At 41.9% G+C, this 23,359-nt stretch overlaps 1 protein-coding gene across 2 annotated transcripts in view; it reads right to left on the bottom strand.

The window, feature by feature from the left end:
- Window positions 1-7,386: 7,386 nt before the first annotated feature.
- The window catches only part of CCNI (cyclin I), a 56,605-nt gene continuing 40,632 nt past the window's right edge, over window positions 7,387-23,359 (bottom strand). Inside the window, exons 3-8 of one of the 2 annotated variants that reach the window (XM_043969860.1) lie at window positions 18,931-19,059; window positions 17,949-18,062; window positions 15,210-15,284; window positions 14,927-15,067; window positions 14,449-14,679; window positions 7,387-8,936 (exon numbers count right to left, since the gene is read on the bottom strand). In XM_043969860.1, the coding sequence (XP_043825795.1) occupies window positions 8,514-8,936; window positions 14,449-14,679; window positions 14,927-15,067; window positions 15,210-15,284; window positions 17,949-18,062; window positions 18,931-19,059 (1,113 nt within the window). In that variant the 3' untranslated portion in view covers window positions 7,387-8,513. The remainder of the gene's footprint in view (window positions 8,937-14,448; window positions 14,680-14,926; window positions 15,068-15,209; window positions 15,285-17,948; window positions 18,063-18,930; window positions 19,060-23,359) is intronic. The other variant, XM_043969861.1, reaches the window with a different exon arrangement.

The raw sequence follows: 23,359 nt of genomic DNA, 5'->3' as shown, positions 1-23,359 counted from the left end.
TAAAAGTAAAGCTAACTAACTCAACTTGGAACAAATTCTGTTTCCATAGTTGGTGGTAGCATTCAGTAACATTGAGGCTTTTGAGCCCCACTATGTTATTTTCCTTTCCCAAATTAGGCATTTATTTAGAATCATCCTCACCTGGAAAGCAAGAGGGGAAGTCACTGAAGACTCAAATATCCTATCCTCTGCCCAAATATTGACATCCACAGCAAGTGGTAAAATGAAACAGTAAGAGAACAAGAACATGTGGCTATGTTAATTCAACTGTGAGATTTAAAATTGGATATTAGATCATAAATCTCCCCTACTTAACCTTTCCCTTAATTTATCTCCCAGACTAGTAAATGGAAGAAGCTTTTGGTTTTCTAGATAGACCTTAGTGGGTTGATATATATTAAATATAGTCCTTAACTGTGAAACTCAACTATACAGAAAACTGGCTTGCACGGTTCCCTTCCTCCACCCTCCCCTCCCCACCATTTTGCTCTTTAGATATCCATGGCTCCCAATGGAATCTGCTGATGGAAGAACCTAGAAGAATCTTACATTGAGTCCTAGTTCTCATCCTCTTAAACACAAAGGATGCTACTTTATCCTTAGTGTGCCATAGAATTCATTAGAAACTAAGAGATAATAGCTTCCATTCTCAAGCACTACGTGGATCATATTTTGAAATAAACATTAAAAACAACAACAGCAACCACCAAACCCAACCTTTAGACACAATAGGCTGGCTAATAACAGGCTTTGATAAGCAAGCTTCCGGAGAGATGTAAGCAAACAAAAGCAATAACTGGACAGCAGCACAAGAATGTTTTGCTCTTCCCTCTCAACAACCCCTTCTACCCACTTTTAGCCATCTAAGTACGTCCCCACTAATTAAACACTATTCGGGCAGGAATTTATCCTACGCTGATAGGGAAGTTCAATTTTAAGGGCCAAGAGTTAGGGAAAGCCTAGACACATTTTTTTTTTATTGCCATCTCTGGGAGGGTATGGGGAGGAAGGAAGTTTTTTGTTTTCCACTGTCATTACAAATAAGGAGAATAGCAACATTAAAGATGATCATTTTTCAGGAAGTAGTGTTCTTATCCTCCCTTTCTTGTAAGATGTTAGGAAACAAAACAAAAACTTGTGTATCACACCCTTCCACATCTTCCAGCAAGTTGTTCCAAGAACATTTACTAGCTTATTTGGGAAAAGAGGAAAGGGGAAGGAGAAATGGGGTGCTTCAGAAATAACCCCTACATACCAGGATTTCTCTAGCATGCACACAAGCAACCAAATCATAAACATTCTGCTCAGAGGTATGTATCACAATAAAAGAGACTAAACCTGTTTAGAGGCCCAGATAAAGACTTCAGCTGAGGGGAAGTACTTTAGTTAAGTGTTACACACCTCCCCATATCCATGGGTATTGCTTTATTCTTCTTTGAGGTCACTTCAAAATAAAACGAGGGTTACTTTGTTAGACTACACTATGGTACATTTCTACATACAAGTATACAAATTCTCAATTGTTCAGCTCTGGTTTGGAAAGTAGCAATTACTTGCCCCTCTTTGAATCTGTTAATAATAATAAGGCACCTGGCTGTCATGCATGCTATAGGCTTCCATAACACTGTTATCCTGACGCCTTTGCATTGAAAAGAAACGAGAGGGGGCAGCTAGGTGGTACAGTGGATAAAGCACCAACCCTGGATTCAGGAGGACCTGAGTTCAAATCTGGCCTCAGACACTTGACACTAGCTGTGTGATCCTGGGCAAGTCACTTAACCCTCACTGCCCCCAAAAAAGGAAAAAGAAAAGCGAGATAGCACTGCCTGAGGCAGATAGAAGCACTGGACCTGAGCTAAGAAAATAAGCAAATAGGCATGCACTTTTAATAAGGCTGATCCTGTAACCTTCCTAACATCAAAAAAAAAACACAAAAAATCCAAGAAAGCCGCCTCTGGTGCCTGACCAATGTATCTACAACCAGAGATTGGTTCAGAACTGCTCCATCTTATTTTCCCCAGCTTATTTTCTTTAAAAACTGACCTAGGGGCAGCTAGGTGGCGCAGTGGATAGAGCACCGGCCCTGGAGTCAGGAGTACCTGAGTTCAAGTCCAGCCTCAGACACTTAACACTTACTAGCTGTGTGACCCTGGGCAAGTCACTAAACCCCAATTGCCTCACTAAAAAAAAAAAAACAAAAACAAAAACAAACCCTGACCTAGACAAAATTATATTTGACAAGTATCTGCAAAATTCACAGGCCAGAAACATACAGCAGTATACAATAGCCACAGGGGAAACACAAAAAGTGTGGAAAAATTTACAAGTTCCCAAAAGACTGGGTTAAAAATGGGTTCGTGACTTAAGCTGTGTTGAGTCCGGGAAGTACTGAAGGAGTGGTTTGACAATGAAGGTGGGCTGAGGCAGGATAAGACATACAGAAGAGAAGGGAAAGTGTCAAGCCTAATGCCCGGAAGGGATGACTACGAGCAGGGTCCTCTTTTTCACATACGATGGAATGATCTAGCAATTCCACCAAATGGGCATCTAAGCAAAAGGGGAGATGACAGCCTACAATTTAGTGCCCTTTATGTCAGTAGGGGAGGATTCTAAGTTCTGGGGTTACTCGTGAGCTATGTATCACGTGAATGGTGAGACTGGTACTCACACGATTCCTCAGAACTTTGCCCAGACGCAAGAACAGTTCCTCCCCTCTGGTCCCTGTCTCGATTCCGTATCGTCCTGTTAATGTTTTAGCCCTCTTTCTTTGAGGCAGCCAAATCATCTTGTATAGTCCACTAACAAGAAAAAATAAGGAAGCCACAGCACCCACGGTTTGGGATCTCTAGGTGTACAAGAGCTTAACTAGCTTCCTTCCGGAGCGGGACAGGTTGCTGTCAGGTAGAATGAGACTTGTCAGCTCAGTACAGCTGCTTAAACAGAAAGTTTCTTGTTAGTCAGCAAACTCAACTACAATGGCAAATTTTAGGAATCAATAAATAAACAGTGTTAATTTCTATGCCTTCAATCTAAAAAATTGAGGCTGTCGGTCTAATGTAATCCTGAAGCAGATGGCTGTTGTTCATTCACCGAAGGAAATTCTAAGTGGACAAGGAAAAAGCATACGGCTTCTGGACTTCTAACTTCCTTAACCGCAAAAGGCAACAGGTTCAAGGGTCGCATTTGTAAGCTGCATTAGTCAGCATTAAGAGCAATTTTCCATGTGCATTGACTTCGGAGGTGTTACAGCTGTTATTAGATCTATTCATTTCTTGACTTTTTCAAAGAAACCTGCAAACTTATTCTTCTCCCTCTTACTTTGGGTATTACTGAAAAACAAAGAATTTGGACTTTCCACTTTCATTGGCATATTCCAAAATATGAAGAATTTTCGTAAAACGGTCTTTAGATGATGTTTTAATAAATGTCCAGAATTCTTTCACACCACCTCACTAGACAAATGTTGGTTTTTTTGATGAGAAGAGACTGGATCTCTCAGTACATGGTGTTAATTATTTCTTCCACAAGGAGGAGCTAGAATTTTATTTCCAATTCAGTTCTTCAAGTTTCTCTCTGGCTTACACTAAACTTTAAAAATGAAATAAGTGGTTTGGGTTGTGTTGCCAAGACACCACATGGATATGGAGCAGATTACTGATCATTTCAGTTTTAAACTTCATGGTTCATGTCAAGAAAATTGTTAATGAAAGAATATATATATACACATGATGTTTGGAGAATATTTCTGAACCTGTGGACAAGCAATTATTTTTGAAAATTTGGGTAAGCCTAGGAATAATAAAGGGAGGTGACTGCCTTGCCTGGATACTGAAGTTTGCTAATTATGACTTTTATTTAGGTGTGACCAATTGTCCGTATTTGTGAATGAAACTTAGATAATATTTCCAGTTACCAGGGTTAAGCTGAAAGGTGAGCCAGTATGCTTTGGCCATATAGCTTTAAAATCTGTGTAGTACCTGATCCAACAAAGAATGGCCAAAAACAGAAGTAAAATACTCAAGGGTGCCACACAAACCCATGACAAAACTAGCATTTGGAAAATCCAAGATCACAAACACAAAGGAAGGAATTCATTATCCAATAAAACCCTTGTGAAAATTGAAAAGTGGTTGGTCAAAAGAAAAAGAAAAAAGTGATTTAGAGCCACATTTTACACAATATGCCACAATAAATTTCAAATGAGTTCTTTAAAAATTGATTTTAGAATAGAATGCTCCATACACAGAAAGGAATATTTCATATGTGGAAATATGTGGAAAGGAGTATTTAAATTATTCAACAAACAGAAGAAATGATAGGAGACAGTTCCATTGTTTTACACAACCAATGCATTCAGAACTGAGACTGGAAAAAGAAATGTGCTATTTCTGATAGAAACCAAAGATCCCAAATTTTTAAGGAAGTGCTGCATATTTCTAACACTAAGATCCATCCCGAGAGTCCAAGGATATGAATGAAAACAGAAGGCAGCAATCTTAAGTATATAAAAACTAACCACAAATGTAGGTCTTTTAAAAAAAATCTTATTTTCCCCAAATTATTAAAAACTATGCACAATTTTACCTAATGATAATTTAAGTTTCAAATTTTCAAAATAAAAAATGGCTTAACCTAATAGAAGGTGGAAGGCAGGAACCTTCTCTCAATGAAAGAAATTCCCAAAGTCACTTTTCAAACTGAGTTGTCCTGTTCCTTTCTACACACACTGACCACCTATTATGCCTAATACTATATAATTAGTTGAGAGGGAGAAGAGGACCAGAAGAACTGAAACGAGGTAAACAAAACTTAATTTTAATGTTGCTATAAACAGCTTCAATGAGAACTTTTAAAACCATAATGTTATCTAGTGGTAAAAAAAAATGGCAATGGATAATTAAAAATTAAGTATATTCGATAATAAATTAATAAAAAGTATCCTTTAAAAATAAGGATAATTTTAAATTAGTCATTGCCTTATTTCTGATGCTTTTTGAAAATAGTGATTATTTGCAAGAAACAAAACAAAACATGGTGTTTCCTATTTAGTTACCTAGCTAGTAGTTTTAAAAAAAATTTGGAAAAAAAAAAGCAATTCATAAAAACAGCATTAGAAACAGCACTTACACAACACCATTTGAGAAACCTCTACTAGCAGTTTAATTTTAGATTATGAACAGGATGTATCCCTGTACCAATGTGACCAGAATTAAGAGCCACTCTCCCACCAAAGGCAGTTGAAGGCATCCCACAATGCCTCCCTCAAGACTAGGAAGGAAAGAGATGTCTGCCCAAGAGCTGATGCCTCCAGCCTCTGTGTTCACCCTCCCCACCTCTTTGCATATTTAGAAAAGGGACACTCTTCACTCTATTCAGGACAGGAAAGAAAGAATGAAGTCCCAACTGGAACTCAACAAATTTTCTCACAGAAACAATAGGATGGGTACAGGGAGGCAGTATGGTATAGAGCAATGAACAATGGCCTTAGGGATCCGGAGAGATGTGGGTTCAGATCTTACTTCCAACATGTCCTAGTTGTGTGACCACTGGGTCAGTTCACCTCTGAGCCTTGATTTCCTCATTTGCGATACCTGTAGAACTTACCTCATCACAGGATTACTGAGCAGACCAGATGAGATACCCTGCAAATATCAAAGTGCTGTGGCCATTGTTATACAATCAATACTAGAGTGAAATCCTAGAAAACTAGCCACCTTTACAGCCTTTGTGTCTACGTGAAAATGCACCCTGTGTTACACCACCACTGGGCGTGGAATCCAAGGAGGGCTGACAGATCAGGAGGGAGCTTCCTCACCAACCATCCCCAAAAAGCCCTCCCCCCACCACCCCCACCCCTACACCTCACACAGACTGAGGACAGAGACACGGCTGCATCTCTGCAGACATGCCCACATGGGTGACATGAGACCCATCAAAGACTCAGAGTTGGAATCTCCTGAGGCAAGCCTGCTTTCTGGCCATCCTCAGCCTGCAACGGCCATCCTCATCTCCATCCCTCTGGTTCTGCGACTGCCTTCAAGCCTCAGCTCATGTGCCATCGTCTGTGGGGAGCCTCCTACTAGTAGCGTCTTTGCTTCTTCCAACATTCCTAGAATACCTCTCCCCTTTGCCTCATTCACTCCTTTGAGGGCAACGTGGGTGGTGCCAAAAGTAATCAAGAGGGATTCAGGCAGGAGAGACTGAGTCTGACACGTGCCTCAGTTTCCTCATGTGTAAGATGGAGATAATCAAAGATGAAGTGGAAAGCCATCTGTAAGCCTTAGAGTAGCACGTTAATTATCACCTATTTATGTACACACTGTGCTTCCCCCGGGAGAACATATGCTCCTGGAGAGCTGTGACAGCCTGGCATACAGTAGGTACTTTCATAATTAGAAGTAACATTAGAAATCTAGCTCCCTCTTCTCAAGTCGGGACCTTCAGCCTCTCCACATAGCTAGGAAAGACACTGCATCCTAAGGCCACCATCAGCTCCTCCACGTGTGGCTTAGGAGAACCCACCTACCACAGAGGAGAGAGTACAAAGCCCATCTCTGTGGCTGCAGGTTAGAAGCATGGATTGTGTCACACGTGATGGGAAGAGCTGAGGCTGAGCAACAGCTGAGCTGAATCTCAAGGTAAAGCAAGTCACAATTTTGTGTATCTTGTGAAATTCTCGAGCAAAAGTAGTTTCTTCTAAAAATTGTTTTAAAAGCAATAAGTGGGGGCAGCTAGGTGGCTCAGTGGATAAAGCATTGGCCCTGGATCCAGGAGGACCTGAGTTCAAATGTGGCCTCAGACACTTGACATTTACTAGCTGTGTGACCCTGGGCAAGTCACTTAACTCTCATTGCCCCACAAAAAAAAAAAAAAGCAATAATAATAACTTCTTCCTTTGCGTAGGATCTCTTCTCAAGCTGCCTCATCATTAGCATTGCAGAGAATGTGAGTCTTTTCCCTCTTATTTCAGACTTAAATATAATGGACTAGTTCGAAGATGAAATGACAAAAGTTGATCTAGTGTTTCTCTGACCACCTGACCACCACAAATACTCAAAAGAAGGTGAAAACGGACTATATTTACACACCAAAGGACTATCTTTCAATTGTATGCTATTGAAAACTAAATTCTTCCTAACATGTACTTACATTCCTCATCTCACAAAGTTAGCCCACCCCTCTTATTCCATCCCTAGCAAATATAGAAATAAGCATACTATGATGTATCATGCTGGCTTTTACTCCTTGCCAAGCTAGTCCACAAAAACAGTCTCCTAATTTTCATTAATTTTTCATTAAACTCAATTGACACAGCATTGCTTAAGTGGAAATAATTCGGCCACCCACAATTTTTTCATAAATGAGAAAGAAGTTAAAGACACGGAGGCAAGGACAACTTTTTTATTGCTACCAGAAGGCTTTCATCAGCACAATGGTTCTGAGTGCAATACCTTCTTCAGACTGTGGAGAGAGCTCAAGATTCAGGAGGGGTCATTAAGAGATAATACATAGGAAGGGAAAAAGCTATCAGGATTTTCTTAGTTCAAACAACATAAAACTTTAGGTACTGAAGTTGATAATAAACACATTCAAGATTCAAAATCGTACAACTGCTCCAACATCTAGACAAGCAGTATCCCTTACTGATTATAATCAAGTGAAAAGTATGATTGGTTATAAGACAGCAGTTTATCTGATGCACCCCCAAAATATTAATAACTTTATCACACTTTTTTTTTTTACAAATCCTAAAAGTGACTTTTAGAAATCTAAATTAAGACTGCCCTAATCACATTTTACTCTTAAGTTTCACTTTAAGATTTTAAAAACAATTTTTACACAATAATTTAGTTTCCAATGTCAAGAGATCCAAGCGATCCAACATTTTTATGTCCGTATTAAACCCTAATCACTGTGGTCACTTCTGTGTACCTTGTCTAGCACTTCTAGCACACGTGCAGGTTTGGAAGCCCTTTTTTCAGATTAGTTAAAGCCTGAGTCCAGGTCATCCATCACACTTCAACAACTCTGAACGCCAAAGTGCTAATGAAACAATTTTCTGGTGTGGTCTCTTGACTGGAGGCCGAAGGACAAAACAACACGCACAAGGCTAAGTTAAAGGAAAGAGCAGGCTGAAGCGAGAAAGAATGGAAATCAGATTGTTAGACGGGGTTCCATCTGGCTAAGAAACTTCGAATTCTCAATACCAGATATGAACTCTGACATGGACGACAGGTTACATTAAATTTGAGCAGAGAACTGGAACTAGAAAGAAACTTTTTGCTACTTTTTTTTTGTTTGATTTTTTGGGTCTTTTATAATTTTTTATACTTTTTAAATGTTTTAAGTGCTTAAATAATAGGTGAATTAGCCGCATAGGAAAACAAGGTTTTTCTGGCTCACTTCAGTTCAGCCTGATAAGGTATGCCCCTTATACATCTTTGCTTGGTTTTGCATGTTTCTATTCCCAGAGTAGCTTTCCTCAGTTTACTTAGAGGTAATACTTACTGTTACTATATGACAGAAACAGGCTGCAAAGGTGGACAAGGGGAAGCATGTCCCTCTTGCCTTGATAAATCAGTGCTGCACACAGAGCCCACATTTTCTGAAGCATTATCTTCATTGTAGAGACGCTTGATTCCATCATAGAAATCGTCTACTTCCATTTCTTCCACCTTGCGTTTAGCAGAGGCGTGCTTGCATCCAGTGGGAGCGAGCAGGTGTTGGGAGAAGACGGCTGTACCTCTGACTGGCACTTCTGGTTTGCTGTTGTCCTTGGAGAAGTCTGGGCCTGGGGCAGAGGAGGGGTCCCAGGCGGCCAGGTTGTGCTTGAGAGGATGGTAGACGTATACGGAATTGAGAGGCAGGGAAGACTGGAGAAGAGACAGCTGCTGTGCCACAAGCTCCCGACAGTGGATCAGCTGGGCACTGTCCATCTAGACCAGAAAACAGCACCGTGAAATCCACGTTAGCCTGAGACTCACCTGAGCAACAGCGCTTCTGACAGTGAATCCCTGTAGAGTTTCCAAGGGTTAGGGTTTGTTTTGGCTTTTTAAAACACAGGGAAAGGTAGCTTGGTACAGGATGAAGAGGACTGGGGCGGGGGGGGGGGGGGGGGCAGCGGGGGAGATGACCCCAGGAGGGCTTGGGTTCAAATCCTACAGCTAGTGTAGAATCCTAGAATTTAGAGTCTGAAATGACCTTGGTGGCCACCTGTTCTAACCTATTACCCCCAAAGGAATCCTGATGATAACATAGAGTCTGGGAAACTCGTGGCTGCTTCCAGACAGGCCATCCCACTTCAGTACAGCCTGAAATGGAAGGACATTTTTCCAGACATTAAGCCTGAATTTGCCCCTTTAAACTTCCACCCACTGGTCCTGATTCTCCCATCTGGGGCAAAAGAGAACCAAGCTAGTGTCTTTTCAGAGAGAACACCAGAAGATAGTTATTACAGGTCCCCCCACTTTCCCAGTCTTCTCTTCTCCAGGCTAAATCCTCCAATTCCCTGGGTATTATGTGCCACATCCCAGGCCTCTCACCCTCTAGATGACCTCCTCCACAGGTGAGACAGCTTATCAATAGCCTTTGTAAACTCTGGCACCCAGAGCACATTATTTATTAGCTAATGTGACCGAGGAATTTGTCAGCTGGAGAAAAGACTCAAGAGAAACGGGAGGCACTGAATAACAGAATAACTGAAAGGCTGGACGTGGACGTGCAGCCCGAGACCACAACCAGGAGCAGTGATACAAGTGACAATGAGACAAATTTAGCTCTGATACCACCAGGGAAAACTTCCTGGCCCCAAGTGGCAGGAGGAAGTGGGTTCCTCCTGCCCTGACAGCCTTTAAGCAGAGGCTAGAGGAGCACTGGTCTGAGGTGCTGTGGCGGGGTTCCTTTTGGGGAAAGGATGTACTCGATCCTCCCTAAGGTCTCTTCCAAGTCTTCAGTTCTGTGAGAGGAGCAGTAAAGGCAGGGGGGCCTGCATTTCTGGCCACAGCCTTTGTGGCCTCTTCTTCCTGACCCAGCCTCCCCACCCTGACATCTTCAGTTACTCATGACTTCTCTCTGGATGGCTCCCAATCTAGCTCTGAACCTAACTTCTGTCCTTCCCGCTGGACTCCTCCACCCAAATGTTCAAATTCCTGCTCCATTCGAGCCTCCCCTGACTTCCTTCCTTCTATTGATCGGTTAGCATCCATTCAGCACATACATTGTGACCCACCCTGGGAACACAAACATAAGGAACAGCAGCACCCTCAAGTCGCCTCGGACTTCCCCTCTCTTCTTCCTGTTCCTCCCACCCCATGCCTCTGACCACCTTCCTCTAAAGTAACCCACGAAAGCCTTCAGAGGGTCGAAGACTCAGGGCTGGCAGGGACTATTCATTCCTACAACCTTCCCCCTGGGTTAGGCCCTTCCTGCCAGACCTACTGAAGAAGCATCTTACCTGGTCTCCCTCCATGCAGTGCCCCTCCCTGCCACCCAAATCTATCCTATGCGTTAGGAGGTTAGTATTCCTATATACCACTCTGACCAAGCTGCTTTGCTGCTCAAGAGCCTTCAACGTCTTCCCAGATAAAGTACAAACTTCTCAGCCTGGCATTCAAGCCCCGCCACAAGCCAGCCCCCACCTAGCCTGACTATAACCAAAGAAGCCCACTTGGAGATAAAGCCTCCGCTCATGCCTTTCTAACCTCTTGGAAAGACTGTCCTTCTCCATTTCCATTTGTTAAAGCTCCCCCCATTCTGCACAAGCAATGACGAAAGTGTCAGAGAATCCTGGGAAGACTTCTATGGACTCACACTGAGTGAAGTTAACAGAATCCTAAGAACAATTGAGCCAATAACAACACTACAAAGAAAAACAACTTTGGAAGACTTAAAAACTGTGCTCAATACAATAACCAACCACAAATCCAGAGATCAGAAGCAGCGTGCTGCCCACCTCTGGAATCAAGGCAGAGAAAGGACATACAACTGTGAACACAGCTTATGTGTGGATCTGTTTTGCCTGAATATGCTGCTGTTACAATGGCTTTTCTTTACATTTTTTCCCAACAGGAGGGTGAGGTGAGTAGAAGGCTAGTAATAGGGCTGCCACCCCACCCCCAAACAGAAGAGGGTAGTGAAGCTCTTTTTAAAATACACACCAGAGAAAGGTCAACAGGAAACCAACATGCAGAACATCTGTGAAAGTTACATACTTAGTTTATTATACAGTGAAAAGGAAAAGCAAGTTGTTAGCTATTATAACATGTACAACACCCCTTTGGGGTTCTACTTTGGATATAAAAACTTCATTTGGTGTTTGTTAAATCCAGAATAAACAAATACAACCCATTCTCCAAGGCCCAATTCCAATGAAACCATCTCTGATTACCCTGCTATCCACGAACTCTGGCTCCTCTCAGTCTGTGTATATGTCACTCATTGTCTAGACGCCTAAGATCGCCCAGACCAGACTGTATTCTCTGAAGGCTCACCCCTCTTTGATCCTCCAATAGCTGGTACAGCACTCCGCACAAAGTACTCGAATACTTGGCGAATGGACACTACAGTGCGGCAGAGGAAATGACTCTTCAAGCAAAAGCATCTCTGGCTAATAAATAAATGTTCTTTACCTCTTACAACAGGAAGAAATAGTAGACTATGGCAGCATCAATCCATAAAAGGCCATGCTTCACCTTTCATCAGCTACAGAAAAGCAGCTTCTACTTGGGCATCCTGCTGTTGTAGCTGGACTCCACTGCTCCCAGAGAGGGGGTGGGCGGCAGTCTGCCCCAGAGCTCCACTCTCCTCCCTGTGGGTCCTAGACCCAAACTTCCAGGCCTGGCCACTACTTTTCTGTGGGTACTGTCTCCCTCAATTAGAATATAAGCCCTTTAAGGGCAGTACTGTCTCCCATTAGCATCTGTATTCCTAGTGCCCAACACAATGCCTATCACAGTTAACAAATGCTATTTCACTCCTTTCAGCACAGAAAAATACAGGAAAGGACTAGAATCCAGGCTTGTAGCTATCACTGACATGGGGTATTCCCAGATGAGGAAATTCCCTTCAAAAGGCAGAACTGGCACCTTCTCTGCAACTTAAAAGAGTTTTCAAAGGTCACCCAAAGCACTGAGAAGTTACATGACTTTCCCAGGTCAGAGGTAGAACTTGAACCCAAGGTCAACTGGCTCTGAAGCCAACATTCTGTCCACCATCTTGGTACAATTAGCACAACAGCTCAAAAACAACCAGTAATCACATATGAAAATGGGAAGTCCTCACATATGCCAACATATTAAGAATATTCAGGCTGCAGATTTTTTTTTTTTTTTTGGTGAGGCAACTGGAGTTAAGGGACTTGCCCAGGGTCACACAGCTAGAAAGTGTTAAGTGTCTGAGGCTGGATTTGAACTCAGGTCCTCCTGACTCCAGGGCCGGTGCTCTATCCACTGCACCACCTAGCTGCCCCCAGGCTACAGATTTTTTTAATAGTTCAAAAGATAGTAAGCAAGAGCCTAACAACCTGGAAGAAGCCATGTACTTGATGCCCTATGAATTCTAGGAAACCCAAGCCTATATTCAATCCTGACAATTCTGCCTTCCAATTACAAAGTCTCTCGGTCTCCAAAGTGCTTCCCCATACATTACCTGCTCTACCTCTCCTAGGTGCTTGGTGAAGTTCAGGGATAGTCTATGAATGGGCCCAGCTACCACCATATGTTAACCCTTCCATAGCACCAGTCCTGCTCAAATGCCTAGAAAGATGTCTAATCATTCTAATCACTCTTTAGGCTCAGAGTGGTTAAAAGCATCTGCCCCAAGTCTCAGAGCAAGGCCATTCTACACTTGTTGGCTCTAGAGCCTCCAGAATCAAACACAAACCACCCTGGCATTTAAAGCCCTTCACAACCTGGCTCTGATCCCCCTCCAAGCGCTCTGTGCAGGCTGCAGCCCTGGCCTGCCATCCTGATGGTCCGTATAGAGCAGCGCTCCTTTGCACAAACAACATCTCATCATCTCACTGCTCAAACACTTTACCCTTTTTTCCTTCAAAACCAGAGCATGAATAGAGCTGCCGTGTACTCAGAAAGCCTTCCCTGATCACCCCGCCAGCCCTCCCATCCCACACCCAGGCCCAAGCTGTCACAAACATCTTGTACTTCCCACTGCACTGTCAGTTCCTAAAGGACAGAGACGATTTCATATTTGTCTCCCTGTCTCCAACAGCACCTCACACACAGCAGGCGATCAATAAATGCTCCTTTATTGACTGATCTGACCAGGGCAGAAATGATGAGACATGTTTGTAACAGAAAACATAAGGTGGAGTCCCAGTAGGGAGAACCCATCCACATAAAAGTCAACACCCACACAGACAGAACTCGGTGTGACATTCTTCACGTTAGCCTTCTCTCTGGCGTGGACATTTCACACACAACTCCTACCTCCTCCCCACTGCTCCCAGCACTGCTGGGGCCACTCCAGGCCATCACAACCCTTTCAGATTCTCTTCCACTCACAGAAACTCCAAGTTTAAAGGAACAACAAAAGACAACTAAACAAGTTAGGGAAAGACGTCTAAGCTGCAATCGTTTCTACTTTGGTGTGAAATACAGTATTTAGGAACCAAGAACCTTGAGCTGGGGGTGGAGAGGAGGAGAAGACAAGGCCACCCGAGGGTTGGAATATCTCCGTACTATCTCTGTCCAAGTGTCTGCTTCTCCATTAATGGCTCATTAATGGCCCTTGTGCTTCAGTCAGGATTCTCAACTTATACATGACCATAATGATTTCACGAGTGGTTTAGTTGAAACAAAAACTAGTTTAGAAAACAAAGATTTTCAAAAGCATTTTACATGTTGGCCTGAAATTTCAATGCCAGGTTTGTAAAGGATGCCTCACCGCAAGTCACTACGGGACATTTTCAACATGCTGAATAAAGTAAAACGGTTAACTTTCTCATTTACAACAAAGATGAATTCTTGACTTCTCTGACAAGTATTTTCTTGCCACTTGGGTGTTATTAAACACTTACTCAATCCATGGAGCACATAACTACCACCTTGAAACCAACTGAAGAGCAGGCATTTTTCTCTCTAACAAGCCAAAAGAGCATGTATCAACAAGAATCACATGAACTGCTCAAAATTCTTAGAAAAATTATTTGGGGAGGTGTATGTTATGGGCAAGGGAAAGAACTGTCCAGCTCACTGGACTGATGTGCACTCAGTTTCTCCTGTCAAATCAAGAGTATATGGGGTGGCGCAGCAGATAGAGCACTGGCCCTGGATTCAGGAGGACCTGAGTTCAAATCTGGCCTCAAACACTTGACACGTACTAGCTGTGTGACCCTGGGCAAGTCACTCAACCCTCATTGCCCTGAAAAGAAAAGAAAAAAAAAAAGGAACTGAAATGAAAAACAATGCTTTCCCTTACTGCCCTTCCACCTACCTGTGCCTTCTGGAGCAGCTCAATGGTAAGAGCCAGCCAGTCAGGAATGAGCTTCTCCATCTCCAAACTGACCATGGCTAGGGCTAGCATGGACCCCTTGAATGGGAGAAGCTGGCTGCAGGCCATACACTGGAGGAGCTGCTTCGTGAGGAGCGCCAAGTGCTGAGACGGGCTCGGTTTCGGCAAGCCAAACAGTAACTGGGGCCTGGTTGACACTGCAATTGCGTGGAACTGGGAAACAAGAATATCATCATGTTACGCCAAGGAAACTTTCAGCAGAAGTGACCGTGGCCGGCTTGCTGAGTCACGGGTATGGTGTGACAAGGCTCCACCTTCTCCAGCTGCCATTAGCTAGTGATCTAAGTCATACCTCAGACAGCCATTCCCTCAATTTCCTTCTGATTTTTTAAAAGGAGAAGGGGCAACAGATTCACAAGAGAAAAAGATACCACCGATTCAAATAATAAAGCATATTTACAATATGAAGGAAATCCAATGGAGTAGCTGTGTGAAGATCCCAATTCAGCTTATCCAGAATGATTCTCTCCATTCTCAGGATTTCAGATGAAGAACATCCACAGAAACTATCTCTGGCCAACACCTTCAGCACTGGGATTCTCTGGTCAACAAAACAAAAGAAGCAGGGAAAGAAAAAGTTCACACGTTCAGTCCTGTCTTGTCAAGCAAGTGCATGGGAGGCAAGTTGAAGAATTACATTTCTTTTTATAGAAGAAATAGAAGCTTTGAAAGAAAAAAATTACCTCATCCTCCTCAATGGTCTTGGCAGCTAGGAAGAAACAGCTGATTGCAATACAATTTAAGTATTTTGGACGGGCCTAAGGCATGGGCAGAAAAAAAAATGAGTTAGAATTTATAGCTACAAAATCAGATGCTGGTTATGAAGACAATTAATCCACACTCTATGTAACTCAACCCCAATCTTTACCTCATCCACGGACGCCTAAACAGATCCATCCTAGACTGATGATTAACATCTAACCATTCCATTATGACCCATGGAAAGAACAAGTCAATATTCCATTACATGGAAAAGAACTAAAAACAAAAAAGAAAAAGAAAATAACTGAAGCTGTGTAGCCAAAAAGCTTAACGAGTATCCAATGGGGGCAAAGAGATCTTGGTTTTAGGACAAGCTGATCAAATAAGGTGGAAGCCAGACATGAAAGAAGAAAATAACATGACTACCAGGGAAAAATAAATTAAATTTAAATTTAAAAACAAAGTTCTAGGAGATTAAAAATATTCTGTCATTGACAATATTTAATGAGTTGGAGAAAGAAGAAGAAAAAGGAACTTGATATTTTTTTTAATTTTTATATGCTACAGATGATAATCATTCGAAGAAGGGGAATAGACCAGTGAGGATCTTATGAATTTTACAATGAAAGCAAAAGAGATTACAACAATGTTTAAAAAACCATAACAAAATAAACAAGACAATGAGCTGGAAAAGGGAGGGGGAGGAGGGAAATTTGAGTAGGGAGGAAGTTGCTTTGAGCTAAACAAAGTATAATAAGTATTGATTAGAAAAGAAAAACAAAAGCCAAACTCAGAACTACGATTCTAGGCTGGAGAAGGGGCCAAAGTGAAACTGTCCAGTTCAAAGCAGTATCAGCTACCGGTGCTTAGGGCAGACTCTCTACCCCTTCCCTCACACCCCATACCGCCAATCAGGTGCCAAATCTTCCCATTTCTGCTTCCACATCTCTGGAGTCAGACCCTTCTCTCTCCTCACACAGTCACCCACCACCTCAGTTTAGGATCTTGTCACCTTTGTCCAGGATTATTTCAACAGCTTTCTACCTGGCCTCCCTGACTTAAGTCTCTCTTCTTTTGGTAGTCAGTCCATCCACACTACTGAAAAATGATTTCTCTTGAATGCAAATCTGATCATGCCACACTTCCATACTCCATGATTCCTAGGACTCCCTCTTGCTCTTCTGTTTCACTCTCAAAGCCTATTCTGGTTTGGTCCCAACCTTTCTTAGCAGCCTCCCCATCCATCCCCACCACCAGCAGCCCCTACAATGTGCTCCAGCCCCATCTGCCCCCTCTCTGCTCCTCAAACACCACACCCTTCTGGGGGCTGCTGCACTAGTTGTGCCCAGGCCTCTTCAGCTTCTCCTTATAGAACTCCAGATTTCACTCATTCAAGCCCCACCTTCCCTCAAAAGGTTGGTGCACTCCCTCCCAAATGACCCTGTCCTTAACTTTCTGTTTCTTTGTGTTCTTTCTCCTACTTATGTCCTATATGCTCACACATGCCATGGGGTCTCTCCTCTATGACTGCTTCACTGTTTATATTTGGATCCCCAGTGACTGTACCTAGCACATAACAGGTACTTAATAAATGCTCGTTGACTAAATGAGGGATATCATCAGGGAAATGATTAATAAGAAGATGGCCTGCTCACAAGGTAAGAGCAGTGGTAGGTACCCTTGCGAATTCAGAAGACAATGACCTTAGGGCCTCCAGTACTTCCACTGGGGCTGCTTTAGTAAATAAATGGGAGGACACAGACAAGAGGAACAAAGGATGACCAGTTATGGAAAGAATAAGACCTGCGTGGTTGGAGGGAACACCCAACTCAAAGAGATTACAGGTCTATGTAAAGAGCTCAGTATATTAAAAAGCAATCTATGTTAAATCATTCACTTAACAATTCCTAGAAACTAGCCAATTTATTTTGAAAGTAATGACAAAGTGATGTTAGCTTTCATCATAGAGGAAGAATGTGACAGTCTAACAAAAGATAGCAAGCTGAAATGTCCCTTGAAGTTGATACATTGATATTATCATTGTAAAATGAAGATAAAATTTCAGTTGCCTGAAGAAAAGACAAGCTAAACTGAACGCATTTTCTTTGGGGGCATTCTGAGCTCCTAGGGTGCTCTCAGTCTTAGAAAAAAGGTTGGGGAGAGGGGCAGAAATCACAGAGAATGCCTTCCAAAAGGTGGCCCAGCCAGACCTCCTCAAAGCAGGCAACTGGCATCTTCACCTAGCCTAATCCTTGACACTGCTCACAGATGCCTCAGAAATTTGGAATATAAACAGTGCCCAAGGAATTGCCCAAATCCCTCCATTTCTTGATGACTTCCTAATCAAAGAGTTCTTCAAATAAAATCATCTCAGGATACAAATGACAACTCAGAAATTCCTGAGTTTTGTTTCAACTCTTGCTAATATAAACATACGCAGATATATTCAGGCAAACCACCCGTGCCTTCATCTGTAAAATCCTGTATTGTTAGCTCATCTTCCAGGTCACCAAAGTGATGGGACTTGTCCAAAGTTCTACAGATGTGAACCTGAATCTTCCCAGACAGCCAGCCCAGCACTCTTCCCTCACCCCCTGGGGGCTGCCTCGTGATTCATGAAGACCCCCACAGCTGAGAAGTCAGGGGGCCTCACAGCCCGTCAGCAAACATGCGTGAGGGAGGGGGACACAAGTACACAGAATGAAACAATCTCAACTCACAAAGAGCTTACAATCCATGAGGGCAAAAGTCAGAATGTAGAGATCACATATAAGGAGGAGCGCCCAGTCCACATTCCACAATACTGTGTGACAGGATGCACTCGTGTTTTTTTCCTAAGAATTATACAAAATGCATACTCGGTAAACATTCATTAGCAACTGATGATTTGTTGTTGTTCTTGTTCAGTCATTTCAGTCGTGTCTGACTCTTTGTGACTCCATCTGTGGTTTTCTTGGCAGAGATACCGGAGCAGTTTGCCATTTCCTTCTCCAACTCATTTTATAGATGAGGAAACTGAGGCAAGCAAGGTTAAGTGACTTGCCCAGGGTCACACTGCTAGGAAGTATCTGAGGCCAGATTTGAATGCAGAGAGAGAAGTCTTCCTGACTCCAGCCCCTGCACTCTATCTACTGCCCCATTGAGCTGCCTAACTAATGATAAAACAAGACAATATGCAACAGACAAGTTTTTTATAGAATTACTTATCATTCAACAAATGCAAAAATAAAAACTGCTGTCAAGTACTTCTCTCAAACAAAATTTGATTTAAAATCAGAACAACTAAAACACCATTCCACTTAGGAAGGTTCTGCTACTGTTGAAAGAGAACACTTCTGGGGCAGTTAGGTGGCGCAGTGGATAGAGCACGGGCCCTGGATTTGGGAAGACCTGAGTTCAAATCTGGCCTCAGACACTTGACACTTACTAGCTGTGTGACCCTGGGCAAGTCACTTAACCCCAATTGCCTCACTAAAAAGAGAGAGAGAGAGAGAGAGAGAGAGAGAGAGAGAGAGAGAGAGAGAGAGAGAGAACAAACACTTCATCAGATAATAAACTTCAAAGACCTCATATCAATGGCTAAGAAAGTTCCTGTGCATCTCACTGGTCTAGGTCTACCTTTTAAACCTGAAGCAAAGTCGGAGTCCTAGTCTTGATGTGTAATGCCTCCTGCAAACCAAATGCTCATTTTACCATGCTTACCTTGACAGTAGCTAAGAATCTGTCCAAAAGACTACTCGCCAAGGCCAGCGTCTCTGGGTAAAGGTTGAACTGGTGCTTAAGCTTGGCCAGCCACCGGACAACCGCATCCCTCTGGGCCGGAGAAACGCTCTGTGGAAGGAGACCAGAGAGGGGCAAAATTAGCACTCAGTGCACACTCCCAGGTTTTTTGTCATAAAGGTTAGAAAATATTATGCAATTCCTCTAGCACCTGTTTCCAGCTCCAGCCACTGCCAAATGCAAAGGACAAGAGGTGTCACATCTCTTAGGCACGAGTTACCAAGAAGAGTTTCGCTGCAGAAAAAAAGGTGCCTATCTGCACCAGTAGAAGGAAACAAGGCTCAAGAAGTTCATAATCAAACTGGGGAAAAGGCACATAAAAATAACTGAGCTTTACTTTTTCAGTGTCATATAGCTGAAGGTGCAACTTCAAGGGATGAAACTTATCAAAATAATAGGAATAACATTTTTGTAACTTTGGTGGTCATGCAAACATTATCTGCATGTTACAGAAAAGGAAACTGAGGCTCTGAGAGCATCACCCAACTAATAGGTTTGCTAACTTCAATTCAGTAACCACTTATTAAATACCTACTGTAAGTAGAGCACTAGAGACATAAAAGAAAAAAAGTCCTTTCCTTAAAGGAGTTTACGCACTATTGAAGAGACACAACGTGTCTGTAATCCAAACAGAATTAGGTTATGTGAGGGAGAGAAGACGGAGAGGTGGAAAGATCAGGGAAGGCTTCATGGGAAGATGGCAGGGAGGCTAGTCTGCAAATGCACAGAACTGGGAGACGGCAAGTCAAGCTGGGGAAAACTAGAGAGCCAGGGGATGAACAAGGACCCAAGCTCCCACCTGAGAGACACATGTTCAGACTGGCTGCCATCTGGTCTGCCTGATGCAAAGGGGCTCATTTTAGCACAAGGGAGTGTTTTCTGTTTTGTTTTGTCTTGATTTGGGGGAGGGAGTGAAGATGAGTGACAGTGATGAAGCATTGGGGGGGGGGCAATGGGGGTTAAGTGACTTGCCCAGGGTCACACAGCTGGTAAGGGTCAAGTGTCTGAGGCCACATTTGAACTCAGGTCCTCCTGAATCCAGGGCCGGCGCTTTGTCCACTGCTCCACCTAGCTGCCCCTGATGAAGCATTTTAAAACCACAGAAGAGAAGGGAGTTTGTAGGCAGACACAAACAAGAGGGACAACTTCGAAACTAACATAATGAATTTATTGGCTGCTTAAAAGCTGAAAACCTGTGCAGTCTGGTATCTCCTAATCTGACAGTTAAAACAACTTTCTTAAGAACTCTGTTGTAACTTCTTCCCTCTCCTTCATCACAGTTACTGGAAGCACCTTGAGAAGCAGACCTTAGCTCCATCTTTTTTAAAAATCGAATTGCACATGGGATGAGACCTCTCTATAAGAAAATAAGTGGTCTGAAGGGGTTTAAGAAAGAATCCCGGGGCAACATTGCCCCACCACAAAAGGAAAAGAATCTCTTCTGGTTTGGGGGAGTGTAGGGAATCAGGGAAGGAAATAGAACTTAAGCTGGGCAGTGAAGGAAAAGAAGTAGGAGAGCAGGTGGCAGTAGGAGGCAAGAGAGGAAGGACTCTGTGCAGAGACACTGTGGGACAGGAGAGGGATCAAATGAAAAAGACAACAGTGAATGAAGAGTGCAGTTTTTTGCAGATTTGTACCATTCAGGAAAGGTGAATGAAAGCCACAAAATAAGAATGGAAAAATACACTGTCAAGACTGGAGTCAAGCTGAGAAAGGTTAGACTAAAGAGTTTATTTTATTTAGTAAGCAAAAAAAATAAATATTATGGAATTATTTTAATATCACAACCAGTCTACATTTACATAACCAAGTAAAGGTTATTCTTAGCCATAGAAACAAATGATTTAAAATTTAAAGGCGGGGGTTACTATCTTACTCCTATTTTGTAGCGTCCTATGTATCAGGAAAAAGTAATCTGTCCTTTTTCAACATGATTAAAATTAAACTGAAACCCAAGAAAAGTTAGTCACTGAGTACCCATCTTCTTTAAATGAGTCTAAGTCACCAGTTCGAGATAATTATCTAAGAATGATGGTTAGAAATCTTTGAGGAATTGTGGAAGACCAAAGAGAGCTGCCAGAAAACTTCCATGCTATGATCAATCAATAAACAAACATTTTTAAAGCACCAACTAAGTAGTTAAGCAAGGAAGATAGGGAGGGAGGGAGAGGGAGAGGGAAAAAGATTATAAACTTCTGGAGGGAAGGGACTAGTGTTTGCCTAACAGGGGAGACAAGATATAAATACAAAGGAAGCTATATACTGGATAAATAGGAAATAATTAAAGGAACCAGGCCTGGGGGACAGCCAGAGAAAATAGCCAGAGACAGGAGATGGAGTGCCTTGTTTGTGGGCAGTGTTACTGGGCTGAAGGAGTATGTATCAGAGAGTAGGTGTTAGAAGACTGAAAAGGCAGGGGGCAGCTAGGTGGCTCAGTGGATAAAGCACCAGCCCTGGATTCAGGAGGACCTGAGTTTAAATTTGGCCTCAGACACTTGACACTTACTAGCTGTGGGACCCTGGGCACTTAACCCTCATTGCCCCAGGGCAGGGAGGGGGGGAGGCAAAAGGGAGTTGTGTTACGAAGGGCTCCGAATGCATTTTATATTTGACCCTGGAGGCAATAGGGAGCCACTGGAGTTTGAGTAGGAAGATGACATGGTTGGACCGGTGCTTGAGGAAACTCAATTTGCTTGCCTAACAAAATGTGAAAGACTACAGAGATGGAGAAATGTCTGATTTTTCAAAAGGATTTGGGAAAAGTGGTTTCCAAAACTTAGAAATAGTCAACTCAATACCGATATTTACCAGAACTCATTAAAAAGATAAGAGTTTTCTTAGAAAAATTGGCAGTGAAAAATTTAAAATACCCTATCAACAGAACAGGAAGAGATTTTAAATAACCCAGTATAAGAAAAAGATACTGAAGAAGACATAAATAAATTTCCAAAGAAAAATTTACAAGTCCTACCAAAAACTCAAAGGAAAAAGTGACTCCAATATTACATAAATTGTGTGTTAAGTCTACTACTTCTCTGAAACAAAAATAGTCCCCAAATCAGGAAGACAATAAACTAGAGAAAGTGACAGAGATAGATCTCTAATCAACACCAACGTGAAAATATTCATTAAAATATTAGTAATGGGGATATAGCAACATGTTTTTTAAATTATACAATATGACCAGGGTGGATTTGCACTAGGAAAACAAAGCTGGTGCAACATTAGGAAAATATAAACATCATAGACCATAATAATAGAAGAAAAATAAAATCACATGATCACATAATATCAACAGATGCAGAAGAAGCTTGATAAAATACAACCTCCATTTGTGTTAAGAACATTAAAAAGCAAAAGAATAATTGGACTTTTATTTAATATCACAAACAGTATCTAAAACCAAGGATTTTTATTACCCATAATGAATAAATGCAGAGGCTCTTCTGATAAAATCAGGAGGGGAAAACTATAATGCCCACTGTCCCCACTATTATTTGATATAGTTCTGGAAATGTCAGCTAAGGCAATAAAACAAGAAAAATAAGTTTATGCAATATGAGGAAAAGAAAAAACAAAAGTAATGGGTTTTTTTCAGAAAATGAAGGTTTATTTCAAGAACTTTATAGATTCAACCAAAATTAACTAAAACAATTAGTAACTTCAGTAAAGTAGGATATAACAATGAACCCACAAAAAACATCAGCCTTTATATATATAAAACCAACAAAAACCCAGCAGGAAGAGACAGAAAAAGAAATTCAATTCAAAATAGCTACAAAATGTATAAAGTATCTGGGAGTTCACCTATCAAGACATACAGAGGAATTATACAAATACAACTACAAAACAATCTTTTAGAAATAAAGGAAGACAAATAACAGTAGAGATAATAGTTGCTTATGGTTTGGTTATACTAATAAAAATGGCAATACTACATAAATTTATAGATTGAATAATATGCAAAATTACTAAGGATAGAGATAAGAGGAAATGGACAAATTTTATTGCATAAAATTGAAGAGGCTTTGAACAAACAAAAGCAATTCACTAAGCAGGAGAAAATTAACCAGGGGAAACTTTTTTTGGAGGACATTTATGTGACAAAGGCTTTATATCCAAGATAATGAAGAAACTGATATAAATATGTAAGAACAAAAGCAATCCCCCCAACAGATAAATTGTCAAAGGATGCAGACAAGTTTCTGAAAGAAGAAATGAAAGTTATTTAGAGTCACATGAAAATATGTTCCAAATCACTAACAAGAGAAACACAAACCACAGCAGCACACCTAAGAAAAGCTGGGAGGAACAGAACACCAAATCCCATTGATGGAACTGTCAATTAGTC

Source organism: Dromiciops gliroides, chromosome 6, assembly GCF_019393635.1.
Source record: "Dromiciops gliroides isolate mDroGli1 chromosome 6, mDroGli1.pri, whole genome shotgun sequence".
Taxonomy (NCBI): Eukaryota; Metazoa; Chordata; class Mammalia; order Microbiotheria; family Microbiotheriidae; genus Dromiciops; species Dromiciops gliroides.
This window is presented reverse-complemented; position numbering and strand designations above follow the sequence as displayed.